This window comes from Esox lucius, chromosome 6 (assembly GCF_011004845.1).
Source record: "Esox lucius isolate fEsoLuc1 chromosome 6, fEsoLuc1.pri, whole genome shotgun sequence".
NCBI lineage: Eukaryota > Metazoa > Chordata > Actinopteri > Esociformes > Esocidae > Esox > Esox lucius.
Window position 1 is genome coordinate 12,743,584 of NC_047574.1, and position 23,277 is coordinate 12,766,860.

The following is a 23,277-nucleotide window of genomic DNA, read 5'->3' on the forward strand; positions in this document are numbered from 1 at the left end:
ATAATAAAGTTAGCTAACATCCTATCATGTACTTAATCTGATCATTTCCAATGTTTAGAAAAATTATATATATTGATACGTTTGTAATTATCAAAACAAGTAGGACTACTGCTGAATACAAGTTCATTGGTGAAACGTCACAGGTCGAAAACTCCGATAACATTTTCTAGTATCTTCGCATAACCCTAGTAGCACATGAACGAGGCATTACTGACGTCAGTAACCTAGTACAGGTCCTGAAATGGGTGTTTACAATACAGGGTATTGCTTTATAATTTTAACGCAGAGGATGTTACAATCCAACGCTGATTCATTCTGTTTGCTTCAAGCACATCACTTCTAAATATAAGTAACCAGGAGGGCTATATCTAACATAATGTAGCAAGTAATATGAATATTATACTCTCAATATATTTTCATAGGGGACTAATCTTATCACAAATTTTCCAAATGTTAATTGTTCAAAATGGAACATATTCTTTATCATGTCATTATAACAGTACTAATCATGTAATATTATATGTATGATAGTTATGAATATGTTTCAATAAACATTTTCCGAATGTGACACACCAATTATTCAACATGTAAACGTTTCCTTTGATCCTTCCAAATAACTTGAATATGTTTGCAGCAATATTGTCTCTTCAGTTGCCTGATCAGAAGTTTATACTTGTTATACATGTTTATATGTCAATACACAATAAGGCTGAAGTCGTAAAGCAAACACATAAATGTGATCATGGAAACTTGTCAGTAGACTCTCCTGAATTACTTGAAAATAATTCTCAATAAACAACAAATCTTGTCAACATGATTTACATTCCCTCACCTTAGCTTGAAGACCATCACTAGCAACTGTTAGTATGATGTCATCTGTATGATTGCACTACGATTTACAGTACAATTATGAATGTCATATAGTTGCTTCTGAAATACTTGAATAAGTAGAATCATGAGTGGCCTACTTGCTGTGGTAATATTTAAATGCTGTATCCTAGACTCATGTTTAAATAACAGATTACAAAATGTTAAACACGTGTTCAGCATCAAACAAACAGACAGACCAGAATATCCCACTATATGTTACCTGTTGAAACAAGACCTTGATACTCCAATTAGTTACCAGCTTGACAGTTTTGAACTGCACGTAAACTACAGATAAAGCCTGCTATTTGATTACTAAATTGAAATATAGTGATGCAACAAAATATTACATACTAAATTGACGAGTAGATCACAAATCTCAGACTCACATTAAGTTTCGTGCCTGTTCGAATATGACCAAGTATTTTCATGTCAAAACTGTGTCCTTGGAAGAATCAATAAGGCTATATTTTAGCCTACCTGTTGGAACACGAAAAGCCTTTAAGACTGTGGCTGGAATGCCTTACCAGGAGGCTTTAATTTGGTCAACTTGCATATTTATTTCCCAACCAGAGACAACAGAAATATGTGACTATTAATGTCCCTGTTGTGTACCCCAGCTTTAATTTCAAGAACCCATTTAAAGTTCCTTATAGATCCTTTTTTATAACTCGGGCTCTGTACATAACCATTATACACGTCGTATTTTCTCTGCTTGCCAAACTTTCTACTTGCCAAAGTGGGATCCTAGAATGGATCCAACACCCAATTATAATCATGCGTCATATTCAACCTGTTTGAACATGAGGTCTTCAAAACTGCCCTAAGCCAAAGAGTGTATTCTCTATATTCATAAAGTACGATTTAATTGTTAATTAGCCTTCAGGATAAGCTTAAAGAACCTCTGAAGTAAAGTGAATCATAATTTCTGTATTGTACAAGAAAGCTAGACAGAACCCACGGAATAGACCCATTGACCATCTTGGTTAGTTTTTGATTTTTTTTTTTAAAACACTGCATTCTTGTAAATTTAATACATGTACGTCGTAATGTCGTGCTTGTGTTTCCTCTTTTCAACACACACATACAGTAGATTACCTATAGAACGCTTTGTGAAGAAAGGCACATGTTGTTAAATAGCGAGCTGTGTATTTTTGTCATCTGAACACAGCACATGTCAGGGCCTGTACTCATCAGGAATCACTGAGCAGGTGTGCCCTCCTAGGATCAGAGGGATCTGACAAGTCTAAGAATAAAAGTGCTGATTTAGGATCAGTTTTTAAATCACAATCACGGGGGAACTAATCCTAGCTCTCGTCTCCTGCGCAGGCACTTGATAAACACAGCCACAGGCATCCCAGTCCACTCACCAAACCCCAAGGGTCGGTTTAAGGGCTGGTTTTGCTGACACAGATTAATCCTAGTCCTGGACTAACATATCAAGTTCAATGTAGATCCCCACTTAGCTGGATTTTTTATTGTCCAGGACTCGGCTTAATCTGTCAGCCGAACCGGCCCTTAAAAACGCGATCCTAGATAAGCACACCTATCTCAAAACGCTTTAGGATTACAGCCCCCAATGAGATCCTGACTGAACATATTCTTTATCTCTCTGCAATCTGATGCAAATCTAAATCAGCCAACAACAGGGTAACTCCCCCTGGATGATATGCCCGAGAGGTACTGACTGGTACTCATGCCATAAAGATACACGTAACCTGCTGGCCCCTTTTGACCCCATTTAGCCATTCTTTCTCAACTATGTTTAACTATTTGGTCAATGATCTTGCGAACCTACCACTGTTCTACTAGCCATTGCCCAGATCCAAATTGTGCTGCCTGGCCAACTCACACACTGTGTTGCCAAATCCTCCGGTCATTGTCACAAGACAGCACAAACAGAGTTGGGACGAGGCTACTTATCTCACTGGCTTAGGCCTACTGGTCAGCAGGACCGGTGGTTTAGGTCTGGCTGATGTGACATCATCCCCCTGACCTCTTGTGTGGGGGGGGGAAAAATAACAGCCTATTGTTAAGCAGGCCAAGGGGCAACTGTTGCAACACATGACACATAAAGGGTGGCTCTCTCTCCAGCTAAAACCGGGGGTTTCTCCAACTGTATGTTTGGATCAGTTTCTTCAGGGTGCAATAAGTCAGTGAACTACAATTACCTGGTACCTGCAATCAGGACTTACGCTCAGGGGATATTTTGCACTGTGCCATACCACCAGAAATGTTGGTGCCTGATTCTAGACTATCCCAGGGCATGCCATAACCCTTGTGAAAGTCAAGTAGAAAAAATAAACTATCTTCTATTGGTGGAAAAGGGAAAATGGATCCTGACTATATAAAGCCACGCATTGCAATGCTTAACTCGGCGATCCTTCGAACCAAAGGCTCCAGTTTGTAATGTTTACCTATTTAATGTTCAAAGCAGTTAAATTGTATTTGAATTTTATCTTTGGTCATAGATTATAGCCTCCCAGTACTCCTCGGATTTGAACATCTACTGTAGCTGCTTTTATAAAATCAATTTACACAGTTCATGAACTTCAAACAACATACACCTTAAAATATTCATACACCATTATGAATTCATAAGCATATAAAGATAAATGCTTAAAAAATAAGTCCATGTCATACTCTACAAAGGGTGTGTAAAGGGTGTCATTTAAGTAAAGCAAAACTTTACGCTGCACACTGAAGCAGGAGCGAGGACTGTTCAGTTCCTGCATTGAGTCCAAATAGAAAAATACCATATTTAAGTTGGTTTGGTTTAAGGGTCCGTCCCGTCTTGTACGCATGTCATCAATAATGTACGATGGGGTCCTGTAACTAAAAGCTGCAGTGAAAGTGTCTCCGTTCGAACATTGGACTCCATAGCACCACCTTGTGCACATAGTCTACAGTTCCTGCCAAAGCAATTCAGTAACATAACATGATGTAATAGAGGAAGTACAGCATGTGCTTGGCCGTATGGCACAGTCAAACACTGAAGTAAGCCAGACAGGGGTGTCTACTCCAGTCGTTTTGGTGGGCGAGCCACTCTTAACACTCTTCCCTCTGCTTTTTCTACGTTCACTACTTCTGATCCACTTAAATGAAGCAAGAACAGTTCTGCTTCACTGCAGCAGCAAGACGGTGATAATCCCACCCAATGAGTCATCTAGTGGTACAAATATCGGTGGACAAGCTCTGGTCACCAGTCACACAGCACAACAACAACAAATGAGCTACAGATTAATTTTTCCACATAAACGTAGGTAAACTGTCACGCAAAGTTATAAGGTTGAATAAATTTCATTTACCCCATACTACACCACTGCTCGCAGAACATTTGTCTCAAAATAACATACATGATGTGTTCACACTCTGAGTCACACTAAAAATCTTTCAGAATAATTACTTTTAAGTAACGGTCACTTTCCGTTTTTAGACAATTTTGAATTTGACTCGACACTAACAAACACTGATTTAACTATTGTACGTCTTCAATTATCAAACAGTCCAAAGATCACAGTATGTAAGAATCACTAGAAGGTGTAGGCTACATTCTATAGAGTAAATACCTTTGCTATGACATAACTTGTAGTGGTTGAAGAGAGCTACCTCTCAAAGACCAGCAGTAGTTCGCAGTGCGGCGTGTGTGGGAACATATCCACCGGTACAGCCAGAGTCGGCCTGAAAGCCTCCCCGGTCAGCTTCCTCTGTGGATCAGGCCTGCAGCACAGTTCCCTGAAGTTCCGCATTGCCTCTCCTTCTGGCTTACATGATATATAGACCAGCCTGCGGATGGAAGGGTGGTTCCTTAAGGCCCTGATCACACGGTAGTGCAGGCCAGCCCGAGCTGGGTTCACAACAGCCGTGAGGGGGCCTACAGGGTTGCCAGAGGTCAGGACCTCCATAAGCCCGGGAAGGACAACCTCAGCTTTCCCTTGGAGGAATTCACAGTGGTGGATGTGATTGAGGGCGGCATTGTGCCTGGCATCCTCCACAGCCTGCTGGATAAGTTCTATCCCGATGACCCTGCGTAGTCTGGGGGACATGGTGATACCGATGGCCCCCGTTCCACAACACACGTCCAAGAGTGTGCCTACCTCTCCTCCTCCATTTGGCAGGCCCATCTCTCTCACTGTGTGGTAAAGCAGCTCAGCTGCCCCCTGATTCACCTGGAAGAAGGCGTCCGCCGATATGCGGAACTTGAACCCTAGCACCTGTGGATGATATATGTTTAAGATAAATACGCCCATAGCAAACTGATGGACAACTATTACACTGTCCTTGTTCCACTTGTATATTAACCCATACCTATAGAATCTATCCATATGTAGCTATGATGTATTGTAGATATCCATTAAAACATTGTTTCACTGTGGGGGAGGGCCAAAAATAAGCATTTTACTTTACTGTTAAACCTGAATTTTAAGCATGTAACAAATTAGCATTGATATTTACCTCCTGGTATATGTGTGGCTGGCCATGCAGCAGCTCGTAGGGGGACTCCTCGTGGCTGCAGCGGGTCATGGAACTCTCCTGGAAGTACAGGGAGTCTAGCTGACAGACGGCCCCCGGCCCCAGGGTGAAGTACTCTACGAGGGAGGACTTGTGGACGTTTATCTCCTCTGGGGTGAGCCTCTGTGGGTGGAAGTAGACAATGGCCATGGTTTGGCCGGCTGTGTTGGTCCTCACCGTCACCTGAGAGTGTTAATAATAATAAAAATAATGTATGGGTTAATACCGCATAGGGTATGTTTGTAGACCACAATACTGTGTCCAAGACAACTGACCTGCTAGAGACAATGAAGTTTAGGCCAATTCCCAATTTGTTGGGGACTACCGGACGTTTGGTGTGTTAGTATTAGTTATCATTCCAACACCAGCACACCCAAAACTAATTAACCTAACTATCCAGTGAAAATCTTTTTCAATGGGTGCTAAATATTCACCCATCACATTTGAGTTTCTGCAACAGGTTTCCTTCATTCTTTCTTGATGCCGCTTACTGCTCTTCTGATTTTTAGTTAATACTTAACTAAGACTGGGCATGATCTACACAATTTCACCAAGACTGGCCATTCCAGATTAATTTCAGGTTTTGGATGGAATACAAGTCTGGACACGGAGATGGCCATTACAAAATGTTTTGGTTAACTAACCATTTTATTTCTGGATTTTGATTTGTGCTATTGGGATCATTGACTTGCAGCAAAATCAACTTGTGGATATGTTTTAAGCTCCTAGCTGAGGAAAACAGTTTTTTGGCCAAAATGTCCTTTCATTGGCTTCATAATGACGTGGCTCTGACCTTAATCTTAGATTAAGGTTAAGATTATGATAATTGGTCCAATTACCTTTGGTCCCCTAAAATGTGGAAACTGTGTATGAAAGGGGCTCTGATGCCCATATGCATCACTCTTTATGGATCAAAACACCCTCAAATTCAAGCTGGCAGTCAGTACATTAACCTTAGTGGTGGTGGGGGCAGGACCACCAGCACTGTTAAACTGATTTTAATCAATTTTACTTGTGTTAGGATGGAATGACTGATACTTCCCCTAGAACTGGCTTGAGAAAGCTGTCCTATCCTACTGTACCTCTCTCCAGTGGCCTCCTCCGTGGAACAGCAAACAGGGCTCCAGCGGGGAGCGGCGGAGGAAATCCTGGTAGCACCTGGCCACCAGTTTGTGTCTCTCTGGCATGTTAAGTAGGTGGTCTCCGTTTACACACACAATGTTGCCAGCCCTGCCAGTCCCCACATAGAACCCAACCGTTTTAGGATTGCCATCAACCCCGCAATTGACGGAGAAGGTGGACTTGTTGCGGTAACCTTCTATGACAGGTGATGGTAAGATAGGCAGCAACGGGAAGCCGAGTTGGGTACTCTTGGGTGATGACGTCAAGGCCGTATGGGTCGACTTTCCATATAGGAGCTGATCTGAGAGCTGTAATAAGATCTTCTCCTGGTTCTTCTGTTTCAGCTGGAGCTGTTCCTCATAACTTAGCTGCCACAAGGGAGTGACAGAGTAAGCCAGTCTCTCCTCCCAGGTCAGGTGTTCATATGATGTCTGTTTCTTCTTTAAAATCTTTCTCCATTTCTTTTTTGCCAATTCTGGTTTCCCTGGGTTGGTTTTGGTATCATCAGCATTGGCTGCAGTGCATAGACATGCTTTCACTAAAACATTTATTGGCTTATATTTTAGTAATGCTGGCTTTACATCAGCTAGAATTAAAAACATAGCAAATTAATAACTGTCTGACTAAAGTATACACAGAAACAGTGCATCCGGATCGAGCTAACTTGTTTGGCCACTTATTCGTCGTAAACACAACGTGTTTAACTGCATTCAAACTAGCATAAGGCACTAACCGAGTGAAAACTGGATATAATTTAAGGCTAGATATCCCAACTCGAACTAGAATTGGCACTTGGCTAGCTGTTACAACATGGAATCAGTCACCAACGATGGCATACATTACGTGAACTCAAGTTGAAATGTAATGTCGTATAATTTACATTCTAACGTTTACTTTTCGACTAACGTCATCAGAGTGCGACCAGGGGTGATGTGAAGGTACTCAGAAAAATGATTTTCGCTTTAAAAATAAATGCCCGTAATTGGAAGTGTTGAAAATGCGTAGAATCCTGCCAAATTATTGCTATATAAAGGTTAACGAGTCTATAAATTGTTTATATAAATTACAAAAAATATAGTTTAATAAAATCACAATAAACAAAAACGTCAGAAATGCATTAGCAGCATATTAGCCTTACCTTACCTATGAATCTTCAGCCTTAACTATGAATCTTGGGTCAATGAATTTGGGTATCAGTTAACTATTTGACATCCACAGATTACAACTCTAAATATGTTTTACAAATAAGCAACACAGGTCATGCCATGGAGTTTTAGATATGAAGCGCAATAAATGTGCTGTAAAGAATCAAAAGGTGAAATGAACATGTATTGATTAGCATTAAAATATGTATCCAATTAGAAACCATATTGTAGTATCAAGAAATTGCATTTCTGCGTTTACTGGACATCTAAAGGTTTAAAAGCTATCGAAAATAAACAAATACAACACAGAAGAGTAAATAACAACGTAGCAAAAACTATGCAGGACATTTTTGTGCTCTCAATGTAGCATTATCCATTTCGAGTATGGCAAGATTACAAACATTTTGCCATTTGCTTTACTTCCAATTGGGGACTTTTGTTTTGAAGTCTAGCCGCTATTTTCACTGGTAAGGCTTATTGTGGCTAGCTTCACATGTGTGGATTTCCGTAAACAGTTTCGCACGATTTCGCAGTGGCGATGGAATCAAACAAGGACGAAGCTGAACGCTGCATTAAGATTTCCATCAATGCACTCAACAGTAACCAACTGGACAAAGCCACAAGGTTTCTAGAAAAGGCACAGCGTTTGTTTCCAACCGATCAAGCCAAAAGTACGTTGATTAGCTCCCTCTTTTTAGGCACACAGTATTGCGAGAATTGGTGCTGGGTCATCGCTGCATTGCAAAACCAAATCTGCTACTGTACTGTCTGTAACAGGAAATCCACCTACGTTTTTTGAATGTGGTACAGTAGCTAGGTACTTGCAGATACAGGGTATGTGTATCATACAGTAAATTATAATTTTTGTCGTAACACATTGATTTCTCTTATTAATGCAAATTGCCTTAACTATTTGTTGGTGAGTTAGGACTGTCAGCTACTACAACGGTGGCAAGTTTCAAAAAGCAAAAATTCCATCAAGTTGTTACACAGCAGAGGCACACATTGTCATAGCCTGTCAGTTTGTTGTTTACTTTAATTAGCTACAAATGAACGTTACCTAGCTAACGCGTTCTTGAGAATCCGGGGGTCTACCACTACCCACACTTCTACAAGAATTCGCTAGCAAATAATTACTACTAAATAGCTTTCTTGTTTGCGATATGCTGACAGTTGACACGGGTTGCTCATCCATTTAAACTTAGCAAATGGGACGTCTTGGACTTTGCAGTACGCAACCTTAAAACAGGTTCAAACAACTCCGTTTTTGTAAGCAAGAAATATGGCTGTACAGTACATTGTTACAAATAGTATCCCAATTCAGGATGTTCACCCATAGAGTGATGCATTAATTTGATGTCTGGAAATTGTATCAGAAAAACAATAATCTAAACCTAATTTTAAAAAAGATTATAATGATTTCCATTATACGGGAATTAACCAAAGCCTTGTTCAGAAAGTGTTAACTGCTCAGGTCGATTTTGATTGGTCCAACCTTCGGCAACACCCCTAAGTCGCCTACTATCAACGGTCTGAACACAATAACTTTGTTATTTAAATTGTCAAGCACACGTCAGAGATGGGCATTTAGAGTCTTCAGAGTGAGCAGGCTCTTGTGGCTTAGTGCACCTAAAGGAACCAGCTAATTTTTCTCAGTCTTTGTTTGAAATGCTTAGAAATATCCCCACCTCAATGAAAAGTGTAAATCACCAATGACAAGGTAAAAATATTGTCTATAATCATGTTGGATGCCTTTGATTGCCGACCATCTCCAAGCAGTGTCCACGAAAGTATTAGTGCTACATCCAAACCAGCAGACCCACAAAATCCAAATGAAACATACTGTAGATTTCAATGTTTGCAAGGTCCCGTGCAAGTACACCTACAGGTGTGCACAATAAGCGAGACGTGAAATCCAGTCAATATCTGATGTGACCACCATTTTTGTCATTCAGTCCAGCACATCTCGTTTGCACTGAGTTAATAGAGATCATTGCCTGTGGAATGTTTTCTTACTCTTCATTCGCTGTGTGTTTCTGACATTTCTGAATCCTAGCGGGAACTGGGACCCTGTTCTACTCAATGATGCAGAACATCCTAAACATGTTCAGTGTGTGACTTATCTAGTAAGCATGTAGGCTATGTGAGAACTGGGACATTTGCAGCTTCTAGGAATTACAGGAAGTGTAGATCTTTGCGTCATGGGATCATGCATTATCATGCTGAAACATGAGGTCATAGCGGTAGATGAATAGTACAACAGACTCAGGATCTTGTCATGTTGTCTCTGCGTATTCAAATCGCCACAGATAAAATGTATTTGTGTCCGTTTTCTGTAGCTAATGCCTACAAATATCAAAAACGTACTACCAGGATGGGGCGCTCTGTTAACAACGTTGACGTCTTTCACCTGCAGTTGAAACTCGGATTCACCTATGAAGAGCACACTCCAGCATGCCAGTGGCCATCAAAGCTGAACACTTACACTGAAGTAGGTTAAGATCCCGAGCTGCAGTCAGGTTTTGACCCTGTTGATGATGACCAGCAAGCAGATGAGTTCCCCTGAGATGTTTTCTGACAGTTTGTGCAGAAATTCCTTGGTGGTTCAAACCCACAGTTTCATCAGCTGTCCGGGTGGCTGGTCTCAGATGATCCTGCAGGGGAAGCCGGATATATCGTTTTTGGGCTAGCATGGTTATGTGGTCAGCAGTTGTGAGGACTCTTGGATGTACTGGCAAATACTCTGAAATGATGTAGGAGATTGCTTACAGAAGAGAAATTAACATTAAATTGTCCAGCAAAAGCTTTAGTGGAAATTCCTGCAGTCAGCATGCCAATTGTGAAATTCCTCCAAACTTGAGACATTGGTGGCAAAACTGTGCATTTTACTGTGTATTCGATTGGCCTTCTATTAACCCCCATTACACTTGTGTAATGATCATGTTGAATCACCTTGATATGCAACAATGGAGGGATAATCTTGGGATGGGAATAATGCTCAATCAATAGTATATGCAAGAAATATAGTATTTATTGCAAGAAACTGGAAAAATATACTATTTGTGCTTTGCAAAAAAAGTATTAGTATATTTTTGTTTATGAAACAATAGATAAACACTTTACATGTTGCACATATATTTTTTGTTCGGCATATTTTGTTGGGCTCTGCTCAGGTGCAAACTATCTCCATTCCACCAGAACCATCTAATAATATCAGTATCTCCAATAAGGCAGGATACATGCTGCGTAAACATGTAAATTCAATAAGAATCCACATCGCGTGCCCCTTTCCATTGCTGTACCCTAAGACAGAATGTAAAAGTAGCCTACTTCCCCGAGCCAGGGTAATAAGGTAAAACAAAAGTATCTTTCTGTTCTTTAGCAATACAGTTAACTTGAGTGAATGGCAATGTTTTGACTGGCTTTGCATGTACACATTTGTTATGGTTTGTCTTGCAAAACAAAAGTAGCTAATCCAGATTGTCTACCGATCCTGAATGTGATCGTGTCGAACTTGGGACATGCTGCTGGTAATCGTCATTGAATCATGAGTTCCCAAACTTCGCTATGGAATCCCCTTACACCTCGTCTTGTTAATAAAATAATTAATAATATGCCTTTTAATGGCCAACATCATCTGACATCAGCTGACATGTAACACTCCTGTCTTCACAGGTTTACTACAGTCGATCAAACAGAATGGAAGACCACCAGCTAAGGATGAGCCACCTACAAACGAGGATGATTCCGGAGTGAGACACCGTAGTCATGGAGAAGATCGAGCATCGGGAAATGGTGCCACAGACTCGGCCAAACCATACACATCCGAACAGATGGATGCTGTAAAAAAGTATGTTTGCGTGGATTGTCGTTACGTTCGCGTAAGAAACTCCCTATCTGACGTGAGACAGTGGTCTGGGTGTATTTACAGTGTTTACTATAGTCCATGGGCCAGTAGGCAACAGATAACACATTTGTCCACTTTGTGGTGGCAACTTCTAATTCAGATTTTCATCAAGGTCCATGGCTCTGGATTATATTTTGGTATGATGACCACTCAGAGGTTGCTAAATCACTGCACTGTGTAATGAGGGATGACCCATATGTGGCTAGTTGGGCCAACGTGATCTCTTGCTTCAGCAGTTTATATGTTATACACTTCATAATGCAACAGAAATTAAGGTAGGGAACAATAGATTGGTGGTAAGACCTCTGTAGTGCCACTCTCGGGGTTGAAATCATGTCTTGTGGATGTACATAGAGATTGAATGAGCAGCATTGGGATATGCTCTTATTACATGGTGCTCTAGATGACATCTACGATATGTTTTAAAATGTGTTGCTGGCATCATATTTCTATTTTTCCAAAAACAGTAACATTTCTCTGGTTCCACATTTGATATGTTGTCTTTGTACTATTTTCAGTTAAATGTAGGAAGTAAATTATTTGCACATCATTGCGTTCTTTTGTATTTGTATTTTGCGCAGCGCCCCAACTTTTCTGGAAACGGTGTTGTAAATGGGAATGCGTATATTCTTCCAATTCGCTGAAGAAATGGCTTTGTTTAATGCAGCACTAACCTATTTAAAAATTATATGTAAATGCTTAAAGTATAAATAATTTCTCATATTTTCCATTTCGTTTTGAAAAAGCTTTTCCAATCTTTGGTTCAAAGATTACGTTAGGTAATTTTTACTCAACAAGTAATAACACAGGGTTGTAAAAGATAACTTAGTTGGAGGTACTGTCTGCTTCCCTAGAACTCAACCAATAATGGTGTTATTTGTTTTGATTGTCTCTGTGTATTTGGAATATACTTTGAAGTTGCCACACAATACCATTTACTTTTATTTAAAAAGGCAAGTCATTAATAATTAAATAAGTTCTTTATTACAGTAACAGCATATATACATGATGATTACATAACATGATGATTACAAAAAAAACATTATAATAGAGAACACATTTTTCCTCAAGTATAACCTCCAGCATGGCTTTAAATATATTTATTGGTACAGGGAATTTTGGCCTGAATTCAATTTTCAGCTTATTCCACTTCTGTGGGGTAGTACAAGTAAAAGCAGTTCTACCTAACTGCTTTTACATGCAGAGATTATCCTTGGCGTATCAAGTATTAACCAATCTTGATCTTGTGCTATAATTAGTTCATATGATATTTGCGTAGTTTACCATTTTAATTTACCTAATAGGCCAGCTAGTCTGAAGAGCGATTGAAGAGTGGGAATACATTCCACAGGCAATAAACTCTACTGTCAGCAGCAGCACTTACTGCACTCTCAGGGGAGATAAGAGTTAAGAGCAGTTTGTTTGGCACAGAGTGACCTGTATATATACTGGGTATTATTACACTTGACATTTTCATTCACACTTAAAATTATTTTGGAAAATTAGACTAGGCAAAGTCACACTTTGTCTTCAAGTTTGACTTTTTTAACGTAACAAAAAGCAGAAGACACACCTACAGAATATTCTGATGGCTATACCCTACATCTTCCCTACCTCTTCCTGGATGATTCCTTCACCTTTCCCGAGGGACCGCCTTTATTGTTTTTTTTCTAAATGTTTGGATAATCAATCAATCAATCAATAACATTTATTTATAAAGCCCTTTTTACAACAGCAGTTGTCACAAAGTGCTTTACAGAGACAACCGGCCTTAAACCCCAAGGAGCAAACAACAGTAGTGTTGAATGGATAAGGCAAAATATATCATTTACTCAATGCTTTTCGGCACTTTTGCCTTCAACATATGAATATAGTGAACCAGCAGAAATGGATTTAGGCTAGCCCTTGCCCGGTTCTACCCTGGCTCTGGTAGCTTACTCAGCTCAAGTCTTTCGACATTGGATGGGGGCCCTGGTGATCAAGCTGTAAGTCAATCTCTTTTATATCTTTCTGATGGCAAAGGTATGCTGTTTTCTTTTTGTTCTGTGGGTTCATTACTGTTGTTAGGCTCTTGTAAACTATGGTGTTTTGCTAGGCTCCAGAGGAAGATTATACATTGCTTTGCAAGCAGACAACTCAACTTGCGAGCAGACATTCAGTGCTGTGTATAAACTGTTGATCACACACAGCCGGTGTTTGATTTACACTTGAGGGTTTTTCAAGTCTGACACTGACATTGAGAAGCTAAAAATGATTGTTGCGCACAGTAAAATAGTCAGAAAGCCAATAGAGGGGCTCATCAGGGGCAAAAACTCTCCTGCTACACCTATTTCAGTTATTTTAGTCTCAAATAGCCATATTGCCGTTGTTGAATTAATGTTTCACTATAACCTCTTGTAATATAGACGTCTACAAAATCCATCCAAAAGTCTTCTGTATAGCCTAGCATATACTACTGGAATGTAATTGGATGCCTTTTTTTTTTTTTAAACATCTTGCCTAGTTTTTAAAATCAGCGTTATCAGGGAAATTGCTGTGATATTACAACAGACACTGACCATGGTACTTCCATATGGCCTCTGCAGGGCATGAGGAGCAGTCCATCATGTCTGATCAATCAAGCCACCAGGTAATGTTTCTAAACAACATATTCTGGTATAAATGAATGCTGATTGATTAACCATAATAGCATAGCATTTCTGAGAATGCATGCCTGGGGTACTGTACCCGTGCTTCAAGGCTCTACCCTCAGGCCATAGGATTGGTAAAGAAGCCTGCCAACATTAAAATTATCTGAAAAGGGGAAAAAAGACTTTTTAAAAACAGGTCACTATTTTTTTTTGTCTCCCTTAGAGGAAATTCTTATAAGACTTCAAAGCATGTACTTTGGTGCCAGACGCGGAGCAATCACATTACTGAACGTTCTTGTCCTTAAACAAAGTGACCTTTAAATTCTGTTCATAAGATTCAGCTTTTTGGGTCATCCACTGCTTTGTCAGTTTTCACCTTTCGCCCAGTTTCCTTACATTTCTTTATGACATTTTGTTCAATCCATCTGACAAGATATCAATTACATTCTGGACAAGACAAGAAGTTGCAGTTACTTTTTAATGTATTTGTGTTTATTTGTATTTATTCTAAAGTAAAAAACTAATTATGATTAAATAAACATTTATTGCCCTTATAAATAGCTCTGAAATAATTAACCAGGTGGCTTAATACTTTTGCACAGTTCTATACTTGTGGGGAACAACGGAATACATTGAATCTTTTTCCAGCTCAAAGTGAATAGAAGTTTGGTCTGGTGCATTGACTAAGAGCCAGGAGTACCCCATAATCACTGTTATATGATTTAATCATTTTTTTGTCCCCCTAATGGTTATGGTTTAGAATAAATTTTCAGCTTAACATAAATTATTTTAGATCTGTGTTTACTGGAAACATCTACTTTATTTATTACTTTTTCTGTAGTCAATCTTGAAGCCTATCTTTAAAAAAAAAAAAAATATCATAATATTAATTAGACAACATAAGATACTGATACGTGTCTTTCTGGTTTCTCATATGTTGTGTGTGTAGAATAAAGAGTTGTAAAGACTACTATGAGATTCTAGGAGTGGAAAAGGATGCTGGGGAGGAGGACCTAAAGAAGTCCTACAGGAAACTGGCACTGAAATTCCACCCTGATAAAAATCTAGCTCCAGGAGCCACGGAAGCATTTAAAGGTAAACCATTAGATCGGAAGTGGGCAAATGCTTACACTAGGGCCACATTGGTTATAAGGCGCTTTATATGTCCATAATCAATTCTACACACTTTGGATCTGCATTGAGACATTCAAGTTGCTGTGTGTGTGTGTGTTTTTTTTGTGTTCCTCAGCTATTGGTAATGCGTATGCTGTGTTGAGTAATGCAGAGAAGAGGAGACAGTATGATGAACGTGGTGAGGAGAGAGGACACCATACCAGGCAACACCGCCATGACTTTGAAGCCGACATCTCGCCCGAAGACCTCTTTAACATGTTTTTTGGAGGAGGCTTCCCATCACGTGAGTAGGGTTGACGTTGTGGGGAGCTGGGCCATCCCGAACATGCTCAATAAGAAAAACAAAGAGCATTTCAAAATTGTTTGGTTGCATATGAAGTCAATAATAAGTGGTTGTGGACTAAAAGATGGTTTCAGTTATCTACTGGCCTGGATGTTTGAACAATAACTGTTGGTTAATAATGTGTGTTGTCAGGTAATGTACATGTTTACAGAAATGGCCGAATGCACTTTGGCCCGCAGCGTAGAGCAGGACCGGAGAGGAGAGAACAGCGTGATGTAAGTGAAACCTGTAGACTCCTTTGATGTTGACCAATGGATGCGTTTCTCACTTCACGACAGAATAAAGGGTCCTGCCGACCATGACAGTAGTCAAGACTAGACTGGGGTTGATTATATGAATTCCCAAGTGCCCTAACTCTTACCTCTGGGACTTGTAGATTTGACAGAGCAGAGCTTCCTAGAAAACCTAGAGAACACTTTGGTCTGTTTACTTACTGAATAGACCAGCAAACAGATAAAAGTGAGGGGAAATGTATCAATTATCTTGGTAATAAATGTTTTCTTAAATCCTCAGTTATGTTAAAGCAGAATGGAGTTTTTCATGTTCTGATAATCCAAATACTGTCTAATAGTCAGAATCAGATCTTGTTCCTTTATTCTGAGCTCAACACCAAATGAGTAGAGAATCTTCTGAATACCATAGCCATACATATTACGGACAAAGTCTAACTTTGGACAGATACAAAAGAAGCATGCTTTTCCCATTGGATCAGCATGGCGAAGGTCGTACCTTTTATCCCTAGATATATCATGTATATCTGAAAGCGATTATCAATACTCTATTTTAACCCTCTATCAGGCACGCTAAGGTTCCGCCAGTCTTTTTTTTCAGAAGTGTGAGTCCCTATAGAAAGGAGTAGATAGAAGCTAGTTTGAAATTCAGACGGGGTTTGATGACTCGTCTCTCGCTTAACTCTCTCCCTTTCCTCCACAGGGTGGCTTTGCCCTGTTTGTCCAGCTGATGCCCATCCTCATACTCGTCTTTGTGTCTGCCGTCAGCCAGATGATGGTGTCCCCGCCCCCCTACAGCCTTAGCCAACGCCCGTGAGTCTCCCGTCCTTTAACACACACCGACACTTACAAAAGGAAGTTCTACTACTGAGTTATAGAGTACTTACATGGGAAATTCTGCCCCGTCCCTATAATATCAGGGTTTGATAGTCAGTATGTCACGGCTTCAGAAAGGCTTTAGTTGGGTGCAGTTGTCACTTTAATTTATTACATCTGAGGATATCAATTATTCAAACAATACGCCAGATTTTCTTTCACTCGTAACCCTCAGAATAACAAGTTATCAGGTAGACGTTACCGTACCCTGTTTTGTCACTTCTTCTGATGCCCTGCAGGGGGCTAGGTCACATCCACCGGAGGCACACACAACCACTGAAGGTGCCTTATTATGTGGGAGCTAGCTTCCTTGAGGAATACTCTGGAAACGATCTAAGGAGGGTGGAAAAGAGCGTGGAGGAAGACTACATATCCAATCTTAGGAACAACTGCTGGAAGGAAAAGCAACAGAGTAGGTCACAGGGCAACGTTCACAGTGTTTTCCATGTGACTACTGTAGCGCATTCACACTGTTACGCGGTGGAGGGAACTGTAAAGAACTTGGAGGTTTTCCACCTTTCACACTGTCCTCTTCAGCAACTATGGTGGATGCTCAACCAGGCCAGGTCAATGCAGTTTAATGTAATACATTTTGTTTTTGTTTTCCAGAAGAAGGCTTGCTGTACCGTGCTCGTTATTTTGGAGACTCTGACTTGTACCAAAGAGCTCAGCGGATGGGCACGCCGAGTTGCTCAAGACTATCTGAGATTCAGGTCATGCAACATGGATAGGAAAACACTGACATGCAGAACGGTAAGTTCTTATGGTAGCCATCAATATGGAACGTTTCTATATGATATAGTTTCATAGAAATTGAGCTTTGATATAGTTTGATGTTGCTTTGATATCAGTATGAGCAGGGCATATCTTGATTTATCCATCTTGTTGACCTTTGCTATGTAAACAGGAAACAAGGCAAGCCTAGTTCAGCCATCCCGCAATAAAAATCAATGATCATTCTTTTTGAGTCCCACCCTGGATTCAAACCTGGGTCTCCTTCATAAGAGGCTGTGTCTTTAACCACTATGCCACACAGCTGTTGAGAGTTGGTATAGCATTTAGATCATTTTATCACAAGTTTACATTACGCTGAGTTTGAATATGTCGCTAGACACCCTTAATTATTGTGCTAAACTGAGTTTCATATTAAGTTTACCTCCCCCACAAATAGCATCTATAAACTGTATGGCTTTTGCCACTGGCTGTTTTAACAGCTTATTAGCCATTCGTGATTGACATTGATACAATAACTATCAATATACAGTGGGAAAAAAAGTCTACACACCCCTGTTAAAATGCCAGGTTCTTATGATGTAAAAGAATGAGACAAAGATAAATCATGCCAGAACTTTTTCCACCTTCAATGTGACCTATAACGTGAACAATTCAATTGAAAAACAAACTGAAATCTAATAAAAAATAAACACAATAAACTGGTTGCATCAGTGTGCTCACCCTTAAACTAATACTTTGTTGAAGTACCTTTTGATTTTATTACAGCACTCAGTCTTTTTGGGTAGGAGTCTGTTAGCATGGCACATCTTGACATGGCAATATTTGCCCACTCTTCTTTGCAAATGCGCTCCAAATCTGTCAGATTGCAAGGGCATTTCCTATGCACAGCCCTCTCCAGATCACCCCACAGATGTTCAATTGGATTTAAGTCTGGGCTCTGGCTGGGCCATTCCAAAACATTAATTATTCTGTTGAAGCCATGCTTTTGTTGATTTGGATGTGTGCTTTGGGTCGTTGTCGTGCTGAAAGGTGAACTTCATCTTCCGCTTTATAACTGACGCCTGAAGGTTTTGTGACAAAATTGCCTGGTATTTGGAACTGTTCATAACTGTTCATGCTGCCACCATCATGCTTCACTGTGGATATGGTGTTCTTTGGTGATGTGCAGTGTTGTTTTTGCGCTAAACATACCTTTTGGAATTATGGCCAAAGATTTCAACCTTGGTTTCATCAGACCATAACACATTTTCCCACGTCCTTTTAGGAGACTTGATGTTTGTTTTTGCAAACTTCAGCCAGGCTTGGATGTTTTTCTTTGTAAGAAAAGGTTTCCGTCTTGCCACCCTACCCCATAGCCCATTCATATGAAGAATACGGGAGATTGTTGTCACATGTAGCACGCAGCCAGTACTTGCCAGAAATTCCTGCAGTTCCTTTAATGTTGCTGTAGGCCTCTTGGAAGCCTCCCTGACCAGTTTTCTTCTCGTCTTTTCATCAATTTTGGAGGGACGTCCAGTTCTTGGTAATGTCTCTGTTGTGCCATATTTTCTCCACTTGATGATTCACTGTGTTCCATGGTACATTGGGGAGAACAAGTATTTGATACACTGCCGATTTTGCTGGTTTTCCCACATACAAAGAATGTAGAAGTCTGTAATTTTTATCATAGGTACTCATCAACTGTGAGTGATGGAATCTAAAACAAAAATCCAGAAAATCACATTGTATGATTTTTAAGTAAATAATTTGCATTTTATTGCATGACATAAGTATTTGTTACATCAGAAAAGCAGAACTTAATATTTGGTACAGAAACCTTTGTTTGCAATTACAGAGATCATACGTTTCCTGTAGTTTTTGACCAGGTTTGCACACACTGCAGCAGGGATTTTTGCCCACTCCTCCATACAGAGTTTCTCCAGATCCTTCAGGTTTCGGGGCTGTCGCTGGGCAATACGGACTTTCAGCTCCCTCCAAAGATTTTCTATTGGGTTCAGGTCTGGAGACTGGCTAGGCCACTCCAGGACCTTGAGATGCTTCTTACGGAGCCACTCCTTAGTTGCCCTGGCTGCGTGTTTCGGGTCGTTGTCATGCTGGAAGACCCAGCCACGACCCATCTTCAATGCTCTTACTGAGGGAAGAAGGTTGTTGGCCAAGATCTCGCAATACATGGCCCCATCCATCCTCTCCTCAATACGGTGCAGTCGTCCTATCCCCTTTGCAGAAAAGCATCCCCAAAGAATGATGTTTCCACCTCCATGCTTCACGGTTGGGATGGTGTTGTTGGGGTTGTACTCATCCTTCTTCTTCCTCCAAACACGGCGATTTCAGTTTGAAGATTTTAGTTTGTTTTTCAATTGAATTGTTCACATTATAGGTCACGTTAAAAGTGGAAAAAGTTCTGACATGATTTATCTGTCTCATTCTTTTACATCACAACAACCTGGCATATTAACAGGGTTGTGTAGACTTTCTATATCCACTGTAGGTGACGATAACTGACTTCTTCGTCGACTGAAAATACTTTTTTGAACAAATCCTAATACATTATTCGAAAATCCACCAGAAATAGTCGCAACATAACCGTAAACAGTTTTATTTTAGGCTTCCTATAACGTAGCTACAGAAGGTTGTAGCCAGCAAAGTTTTTGTCTATCCTGAACAAATCTTCTTTTGCCACTGGCCGTTTTAACAGCTTATTAGCCATTCATTAATGACATTGATACAATAACTATCAATACAGGTGACGATAACTGACTCTTTCGTCAAATGAAAAGACGAGAAAATCGTGTAGCCAGCGAACAAATCCTCAGCCATAATGTGTTTTGACTGAGACGGGAGTTGGTTGGTCGGTCGTTGACATTCGCTCCTCTAGGCCGGCTCCGCTTATGCGACCCGGCAAAAAGCATAAATGACTTCCTGCATGCACAAATCTTTTCAACTCAGCATACTTAACTCCCTGTTAATGGCTTCCCATTGCATGACCTGGTTGAGTAGGATCCCAGAATATTCACACCTGGCCCAATGGGCAATCAACATGTTATTGGGAACTCAGAGCTGTGGAAGTAAAATGTCAGACATTTGCAGTCTTTTCAATTAAACTAATGTCAGTGTTGTATTAAAAGATTGTTCAGATATCAATGTTGACTTTCCATGATCAATATGCGTGATTGTTACCATATTTGATGTATGCTTGAATTACTTCTCTGATTTAAATCTTGATCTAAAAGGTTTTGTTGTTGGTGATGTTTTATTAATTGCTCCATACTTCTGTTTTCCCATAGATTATTTGGTACTTGAATTGAGAATAAATCAATATACAACACTCTATTCAAGCCCCAACCACCAATACTGGAGTGTAAGAGTAGAGCAGCAAATCAAGAGGAAGAGAAACTGCCTTTGATCCAGTTGGTTGGTTGCAGACATAGCCTTTGGGTGGAATGTCTCTCAGCACACTGTGGACAGATTTAACTTCCAAAAGAACTGTGAACCAAACAGGAGGCGATTGCTGGCTTGAATACAAAACAATTGTTTTCTAGGCTGGCAGATAAGACGGCCGCATTGTTTATAAGAGATTGTCTTCCTGAATGTTATACGTTAAAGGCTGCTAAAATAAAGCATTCTTTTTCTTCCCCCTTTTCCTATTGTTTCAATAAATATTTGAAAACCAACATAAGGCCTTCTATTATAGACAGAGACAATTTTAATCAATTTTATAGCTCACACTTCTAATATACCTTGTATTTTTTAAAACATGGGCTTGACAGCATTATGAAGCTAAGAGCCTTTATTTTAGAATTGAATGTAACCTGTGGATTTATTTGTAGCATGTTGGATTATTAAGGTGTGTGTTGAAAATGATTGCACAAATGAAAATCTGTATTTATTAAATGTTTTTTATGAATCACAATATTACGAAAATGTGGTGCCCCTGAAAAAGTCTTCACATTGACATTAAATTTGAAAAATAATGTATTTAATTATTCCGTTTCAAGTAGTTGAGAATACAAAAAGCAGTACAGGTATTTGAATATCAAATAAATAAACTGTAATCAAATGCATGGTTAAAAAACAACCGGTTTACATTGTCTTAATGTTACATTCAAGCATTCCCACATCTCAATTCAAAAAAGGTGCCACAAGACAAGGTGTTAAGCTAGCAAATGTTCAATACATTCTTTGTAAAAAAATAAAATAAAATAAGACACTTGCAGCATTGTAAACACGTTTTGCACATCTTTTCTTGTCACATACTATGGGAATGAAATAAGAGTAACCACTTCCGAGTTTAGTTAATCAATGTTTCAACACCCCCTAAGAAGTAAAATTTGATTTTTTTTAGTTAACCACAATGATTTACTGAATTCCCTTTTGCTATCACATTAGCTGGCTTCTCTTGGTTTAGTCAGTGCAGAGCCATTCACAGTATATATCAAGCCATAGTCAAAGTAGTGCACTTGATTTACATATTTTTTAAGATTGTTCTGGGCACACCAAAAGTATTTGATATGTACTACAGCAGTCTTATATCTTTTACAATCATGTATAGCTCTGGCACATCAACATTCTTCAACAAGCAGCTCTCCTGAACTATATAGCTTTCTTTTGATAGCTCTGAACCCAGTACTGAGCCTGACAGTATGTGTGTGTTTCCCACTCTGCCTCTTGGCGGACCCAGTCCTACTGGGTCCTCCAGCCCCCCGAGCCCCAAAGAGCCTTTGCACTTTGGGCCATAATCCCCCCTCCTCCGGGCGAAGCACCAGGGTGAGATGAAAGGTAGGAACCAGACTAGGGTCAACAGCTATCTGCTCCACACTACACAGTCCACTACCCAATTCATCTTGTTGCGCCAATTGCTCTACACACAGGTCAATGAGTGCCCCCTTCAGGCCACAAGGCTCACTTGCAGCCAGATGGAGCAGCTCTTGGCCAATATTGTGCAGGAGTGAATCTGGTAGGACAAGCTTAGTGCAGTGCAGGACGGTATCTGTGGCATCAGAGAGGCTTTCGAAGATGGTCTCTACTACCTGGGCACAGATAGACTCCTCCAGTGGGGTGTAGAAGAGGTCATGTTCGGACTCTGAATCTGTAACTGATCCTGGAAAAGCGAAGAAAACAATAGGGTTACTCTGCATTCAATAGCCCGGTGCGGTAAGAATCACTTTTCATGTAGCCTTAGAGGATTTTTGGCCACTGGTTGTATAGAGGGCGCAGTCGAGCCAAAACGGGTCGGAGTAAATGCATTAATGTGTTCCAATGTTTTCCAGACCACTAACTTTCAAACTTGTAAATGAATTGCTAAATGAAGCATGGCAGGTATTCTACTCATAGATTACGCACATACAAACAACATATTAAAATTCCAGCCCAAAAAGGGAGGTTTAAAAAGTTTTTCGGGAAAGGTCCCAGACTCAATCTCTAACTGATAAAATGGGAAAACCTGCAAATCAGACACATCAATATACTATAATAGTCAAAAAGTTCAAATTCTAAAAACTCACCAGTTTCACTGTTGCGAGTGCATTGATCATTGTCTGCCATTCGTTGATTGATTCTCTTGAGTTCAGTCAGTTTCTGCACCATATTTCCCCAGGACAAACGTTTAGAAACACTGTCCTGCTCCGGGGAGGGAGGAAAACTCTCGTCCAGCGAGTTGTTATGCGAAAAAGTAAAAGACATTTGTGAAAATCGTTCAGTGAAACATGAAATTAAATAAGAGCTATAGTCATACGTACGTACACCAGACCAGCCCAGCTGGGATACGCGCACTTCAATG

At 40.0% G+C, this 23,277-nt stretch overlaps 3 protein-coding genes across 5 annotated transcripts; 1 reads left to right on the plus strand and 2 right to left on the minus strand.

Annotated features, from left to right (window-relative positions):
• Window positions 1–3,274: 3,274 nt before the first annotated feature.
• On the minus strand, window positions 3,275–7,434 carry trmt2b (tRNA methyltransferase 2 homolog B). The gene is made up of 3 exons (XM_010889079.4): window positions 6,462–7,434; window positions 5,323–5,562; window positions 3,275–5,081 (listed from the first exon to the last, which is right to left on the minus strand). The coding sequence occupies exons 1-3, from the start codon at window positions 7,101–7,103 to the stop codon at window positions 4,473–4,475; spliced, it is 1,491 nt and encodes a 496-aa protein (XP_010887381.2). The 5' UTR covers window positions 7,104–7,434; the 3' UTR covers window positions 3,275–4,472.
• Window positions 7,435–8,126: 692 nt separating this feature from the next.
• dnajb12a (DnaJ heat shock protein family (Hsp40) member B12a) lies at window positions 8,127–21,576 on the plus strand. Of its 3 annotated transcripts, none has more exons than XM_010889082.4 (9): window positions 8,127–8,317; window positions 11,322–11,496; window positions 15,133–15,278; window positions 15,433–15,600; window positions 15,793–15,875; window positions 16,594–16,703; window positions 17,006–17,178; window positions 17,379–17,519; window positions 20,786–21,576. In XM_010889082.4, the coding sequence occupies exons 1-8, from the start codon at window positions 8,185–8,187 to the stop codon at window positions 17,495–17,497; spliced, it is 1,107 nt and encodes a 368-aa protein (XP_010887384.1). In that variant the 5' UTR covers window positions 8,127–8,184; the 3' UTR covers window positions 17,498–17,519; window positions 20,786–21,576. The 3 variants fall into 3 exon arrangements, with proteins under 3 accessions (XP_010887384.1, XP_010887383.1, XP_019903187.1); XM_010889081.4 differs by having other exon boundaries at window positions 8,128–8,317; window positions 17,376–17,519; XM_020047628.1 differs by lacking the exon at window positions 8,127–8,317 and adding an exon at window positions 14,139–14,182 and having other exon boundaries at window positions 11,425–11,496; window positions 17,376–17,519.
• Window positions 21,577–21,777: 201 nt separating this feature from the next.
• On the minus strand, window positions 21,778–23,261 carry LOC105021424 (DNA damage-inducible transcript 4 protein-like). Its single transcript, XM_010889083.4, has 2 exons — window positions 23,003–23,261; window positions 21,778–22,599 (listed from the first exon to the last, which is right to left on the minus strand). The coding sequence occupies exons 1-2, from the start codon at window positions 23,178–23,180 to the stop codon at window positions 22,061–22,063; spliced, it is 717 nt and encodes a 238-aa protein (XP_010887385.1). The 5' UTR covers window positions 23,181–23,261; the 3' UTR covers window positions 21,778–22,060.
• Between the last annotated feature and the right edge of the window lie 16 nt (window positions 23,262–23,277).